Raw genomic sequence first — 5,735 nt, 5'->3', positions numbered from 1 at the left:
ATTCTCCTGCTTCAGCCTCCCAAGTAGCTGGAATTACAGGCGCCTGCCACCACGCTCAGCTAATTTTTTGTATTTTTAGTAGAGACGGAGTTTCATTATGTTGGCCAGGCTGGCCTCTGGAGGTTTTTTTTAAAAAAAAGCCAGTTCACAGCTATTTGTTTCTGAGTGGTATTGGCCCCAAAGGAAAGAAGAATTTCTTCATGAAGGTAGTGCAGGGCCCTATGCAAACTCTTCCTGAGACCAAGTGTATGATGATCATTTCGTTACTAAATTATGGTCCTGAATTTGACAAACCTTTTTCAAGGTACAAAAGATGTATGATCTCCACTGAGTGGATGACTGTGATTTCCTTGTCATCGTCTTTCCCATTGTTGGTTTTGTTTAAAGACACTTCAGAGTATTTAACTCTCTGCTCCTGTGCAGGCAGTTTATCGAATGCCTGCAAAGAGAAGAGAAAAAAAAAAACAACTTAAGGAGGTTAATTGTTCACAGCAAATGGGTCTGCTCTTTTTGGTCTCAGACATTTGACTAATACCTGGAATGTCATATATGGGTTGTTCTGGAATTGGAATTTCCCACCTTTCAGTTCAGGACCCCTTGAAGGTGGTGGCTGCATCAGATAAAAATCAGATTGTCAGCAAGAATACCACTTAAGATGGTACTGCAATCACAAAACCTTGGGTTTGCTCAACACCGTGTAGCCCAGTTTTGTCATGGACCATGCAGCTTCGTTTCTGCATGCAGTGTTTGTCTGTGGAGATACTTCTGGTATATTGGAGAGAATTGAAAAAGCTGTTTGCTTTGCTGATTTCATGGTGTAAACAAGTTCCCTTCTTTTGAAATGTTAGTCTTGTGTTAGCAAAACATAAAATAGAAGGAAACTCATTACACAGTCTTCTAATGGTAAGGCAGAACTAATAAGAGAATGTGTTTAAAATTAATTGTGGGACTGTAAAAATGAGTGCGTATGTGAATGGGTATGGGGGAAGGAGAGGGAGGGCTCAGAGAGATTAGAGATAGTCTTGTTTTCCCAGGAGCCAGCCTGGATCATTTGTTGGCAGTACATACTGGCTGAAGTCAGTTTTCATTTCAAGGTAAATTGGAAAGGGAAATTAAACCTTATTGTTCCGCTCTTAAGAGAGAAGGGGGTGGAGGCGGCAGCCAGGGTGGATGCTGTTGGAATAGTTCTAGAAGTAACAAGATTAGTGCTGTATTTTAACAGAAGGTGACATCATGGGCCCCATTGGACTTGAGTAACCCTGTGCTGCAGCCTTCATGGTCCCCTTGTCGGAGTGGGTGATGTCGCTATACATGTAAACTGCCACATTGGGGAAAATCAGGGCTGAGGCTTTAATGAATCTTTACAAAGGAGCAGAATGCATCCTGGGTCGACCTGTGCAGCTGTGGGGTGCTTGGGCAGAAGTACAAACCGGATGGCATGTCAGGAGAGGAAGTCATTAGAACAGTTGGCTTGGGTTCCAGAGTATGGATTGGATACAGGGAAGGTCCCAACTGGGCAACCCACTCAGGTGCTCCTTGGAGTGCTCTAGCTCTATGATTCACCTGTGAGGAGGTGACTGGTGTTAGTGAGACTGGGAGAAATGCAGAAGCATTGGTGTTTGTGGGGACTTGGTTGTCTCTAGACAGCCGGGAGGGGGCGCTGTTAGGCTCGCTTTCAAAGCTGTGATCTGAGTGCTCACCAGACCCTGTTGTGCCTGCGTTCTTGAAGGCAAAAGTTTTACATCTGGACCCGCCTGTTTTGGCTGCATGTGACAAACTTTCTGTAGACTCCAGCACCCTTTGGGGAGAGGTGGCCTAGTTGAGGGCCTGGTCTGAGAAGGGAGGCAAATTCCCCAGGGCCTTTTAGCTTGGCATTGAGCTAATGGGTATTTTTTTTTTGCTTCCTCTTAAGTTTTACAAAAACAAAAAGTGTTGCCTGGGTTTCCCCACGGGCGTCTATTAAAAACTTTCAGGGTTTTCCCTGGTAAAGAATGGTAAGAACAGAGGCATACTAATCTTGATCCTGTATCCTCTGTCCCTCATCAGATGTTTTCTTCCAATGGGCTTTTGGTGTAGGATGTCGGAGAACCAAGAACAGGAGGTAAGAGTGTGGTCTCCAGAGAACAGGTAGGTAAAAGTTGGAGAGGGGATTTAGGAGGAAAGAGGACACAGAGATGCAAATCATTACTCAGTAGTGTTCTTCCTGCAGTATTACTTTGGTGGTTCTGATGAGCTCAAAATAAAGTCAGGAGAAAGAAATCAATAGCAGAGGCATTCCTAGGAAATGGGGTTCCATTCTGACTAAATTTTCCATTGATTGGAATATACTGGAATGTAAGCTTCATGGGGGCAGGGACTTATGTCTCTTGTTCATGCTTTATCCCCAGTGCCTAGAATAGTGTCTGACACGTAGTGGGGCTCAGTAAAAATTTGTTGAATTGAGTGATTGAATTGAGTGAATGAATGAAATGAATGAATGAAAGTTGGTGTTGAATGAATGAAAGTTGGTGTTGGGTGGAAAAATCTAGCAACCTGTGTTGTCAGAGCTGCCTTGCTCTGTAGCTGAAGCTGAGGGAGTTTTTCTTACCTACAGGAGGTGATTACAGTGCGTGTTCAGGACCCCCGAGTGCAGAATGAGGGCTCCTGGAACTCTTATGTGGATTATAAGATATTCCTTCATGTGAGTGCATCAAGCTTCTGTATTGGGGTCAACGCTCTGCAGAGCTGAGGGGCTTGTACTGAGATGTAACCTTTTTTTTTTTGAGATGGAGTTTTGCTCTTGTTGCCCAGGCTGGAGTGCAGTGGTGTGATCTCGGCTTACTGCAACCTCTGTCTCCCAAGCGATTCTCCTGCCTCAGCCTCCCAAGTAGCTGGGATTACAGGCATGTGCCACCATGCCCAGCTAATTTTGAATATATATTTTTTTAGTAGAGACGGGGTTTTATCATGTTGGCCAGGCTGGTCTTGAACTCCTGACCTCAAGTGATCCACCCTCCTTGGCCTCCCAAAGTGCTGGGATTACAGGTGTGAGCCACCGCACACGGCAAGGTGTAACCTATTTTTGAGTGTTTCTGGTGGACCTGAGACAGAAGACTTGGAAGAAAGGGAGGGAGGAAAGGAAAGAGAGTTTGAGGTATGTCTTTGAGTTGCTTTTGGGCTGCCTGGTGGCACCTTGTTCTAGTTGGGGACCTGATCAGGTCTGTGGCCTGATGGCATGGCTCCTCAGTGAGAGCAGTGATAGGGAGCTTATGTGAACTTGTCTTTTTTCCACTAAACCGTTTTCATGTGCTTCATGTGCTTTCATGTATAGACCAACAGCAAAGCCTTTACTGCCAAGACTTCCTGTGTGCGGCGCCGCTACCGTGAGTTTGTGTGGCTGAGAAAGCAGCTACAGAGAAATGCTGGTTTGGTGTGAGTTTGCTCTTGCTTCCTTCTTGGGTCTGTTTTGGGTGCTTATGTAGGTACTGGAGTTGACAATGAACAGAACTTGCAACATACCAGGCACTAAGGAAATTGGGAAATATGTTGTTTCTTTCTTTGTTTTTTGGGTTTTTTGTGGTTTTTTTTGACATAGGGTCTTGCTCTGTTACGGAGGCTGGAGTGCAGTGGTGCCCTCATGGCTCATTGCAGCCTCAACCTCCTGTGTTCTAGCAATCCTCCCACCTCAGCTTCCTGAGTGGCTGGGACTGCAGGTGCATGCCACTACATTTGCCTAATTTGGAAAATATTTTTGTCGAGATGGGGGTCTCCCTATGTTACTAGGGTGGTCTTGAACTCCTGGACTCAAGCAGTCCTGCCTTGGCCTTCTAAATTGTTGGGATTAGGTGTGAGCCACCAGGCCCAGCTGGGAAATAATGTTTTTTTCTTTTTTTGAGATGGAGTCTTGCTCTGTTGCACAGGCTGGAGTGCAACGGCGTGATCTCATGTCACTGCATCCTCCGCCTCCCAGGTTGAAGCAATTCTTTCTGCCTCAGCCTCCCAAGTAGCTGGGATTACAGGTGCCCACCATTACGCCTACCTAGTTTTTGTATTTTTAGTAGAGATGGAGTTTCTCCATGTTGGCCAGGCTGGTCTCAAACTGCTGGACTCAAGTGATCCACCCGTCTCGGCCTCCCAAAGTGCTGGGATTACAGGCGTGAGCCACCGCTCCTGGCTGGGAAATATGTTTTTTTTTTTTTTTTTTTGAGACTGAGTTTTGCTCTTATTGCCTGGGTGCAGTGTCGGCTTACCGCAACCTCCACCTCCCGGGTTCAAGTGATTCTCCTGCCTCAGCCTCCTGAGTAGCTGGAATTACAGGCATGCGCCACTACTCCCGGCTAATTTTGTATTTTTAGTAGAGATGGGGTTTATCCATGTTGGTCAGGCTGGTCTCGAACTCCCAACCTCAGGTGATCCGCCTGCCTCAGCCTCCCAAAATTGCTAGGATTATACAGGACTGAGCCACCGCACCAGGCCCTTTTTTTTTTTGAAACGGACTCGCTCTGTCGCCCAGGCTGGAGTGCAGTGGTGCAATCTCGGCTCACTGCAACCTCCGCCTCCCGGGTTTAAGCAGTTCTCTGCCTCAGCCTCCCGAGTAGCTGGGATTACAGGTGCCCGTCACCACACCCAGCTAATGTTTGTGTTTTTAGTAGCGATGGGGTTTCACCATGCTAGCCAGGCTGGTCTTGAACTCTGACCTCAGGCGATCCTCCTGCCTTGGTCTCCCAAAGTGCTGGGATTACAGGCGTGAGCCACCGCACCTGGCCAGATATATCTTCTTAAATCATATTTTCAAGTCAGTGAAAAAAGTAGAATCTAATTTTGAGTATTTTTACCTAACAAAGCCATACTAACATCAAAAATATTTTTCTTTCTTTATATACATATGTGTCTAGAGCTCAACAAATATACAGCTAACATTTTAAACACTTTAAATCTGCTTATCAGAAAATTTTAAGTACCTGGACTTATTTGAGAGGTAGTGTTTCCATCCACTCCACATGTAGGTGGCCTGTTGAGTGACCGAGTCAGTTAGTTAACATGTGGAACTGATAAGGCTGTTGCCATGGGGCAGGCCCTAAGAAACCAGGTGAAACTCCATTCCCCTGACAATCCTATATCCTCCAACCTGGCCTGTTTTTTTTGTTTTTCCCTTTTTTTTTTTTTTTTTGAGATGGAGCTTAGCTATGTGAACCTCTGCCAGTTGTGGTGGCTCACGCCCAGCACTTTGGGAGACTGAGGCAGGTGGATCACAAGGTCAGGAGTTCAAGACCAGGCTGGTCAAGATGGTGAAACCCCATCTCTACTAAAAATACAAAAAATTAGCCGGGTGTGGTGGCAGGCGCCTGTAATCCCAGCTACTCAGGAGGCTGAGGCAGAGAATTTCTTGAAACTGGGAGGTGGAGGTTGCAGTGAGCTGAGATTGCGCCACTACGCTCCAGCCTAGGCAACAGAGTGAGACTCTGTCTCAAAAACAACAACAACGAAAAAAAAAAAATGCAAGCTTCAGGAGCCTCAAACACCTGGGGTTAAGGGATTCTCCCACCTCAGCCTCCCAAGTAGCTGGGACTACAGACATGTGCCACCATGCTCAGCTAATTTTTGTATTTTTTGTAGAGACAGGTCTCACTTTGTTGCCCAGGCTGGTCTCTCAAACTCTTTGGCCTCAAGTGGTCCTCCTGCCTCAGTCTCCCAAGTTGTTGGGATTACAGGTGTGACCCACTGCATCCCGCTCCAGTTTCTTCCTTTTTTTTTTT

The 5,735-nt window shown here is 46.2% G+C and overlaps 1 protein-coding gene across 3 annotated transcripts in view; it reads left to right on the top strand.

Annotated features, from left to right (window-relative positions):
* The window catches only part of SNX11 (sorting nexin 11), a 14,665-nt gene that overhangs the window by 2,046 nt on the left and 6,884 nt on the right, over positions 1-5,735 (top strand). For 2 of the 3 annotated variants that reach the window (XM_011999346.1, XM_011999344.1), the window contains exons 2-4: positions 2,047-2,101; positions 2,594-2,680; positions 3,311-3,411. In XM_011999346.1, the coding sequence (XP_011854736.1) occupies positions 2,060-2,101; positions 2,594-2,680; positions 3,311-3,411 (230 nt within the window). In that variant the 5' untranslated portion in view covers positions 2,047-2,059. Of the gene's footprint in view, positions 1-1,034; positions 1,095-2,046; positions 2,102-2,593; positions 2,681-3,310; positions 3,412-5,735 lie in introns of all 3 variants that reach the window. The other variant, XM_011999345.1, reaches the window with a different exon arrangement.

Source organism: Mandrillus leucophaeus, unplaced genomic scaffold (genome assembly GCF_000951045.1).
Source record: "Mandrillus leucophaeus isolate KB7577 unplaced genomic scaffold, Mleu.le_1.0 Scaffold59, whole genome shotgun sequence".
NCBI classification, from domain to species: Eukaryota; Metazoa; Chordata; class Mammalia; order Primates; family Cercopithecidae; genus Mandrillus; species Mandrillus leucophaeus.
Note: the sequence above shows the minus strand (reverse complement) of the source record. Positions and strands in the feature narration are given on the sequence as shown.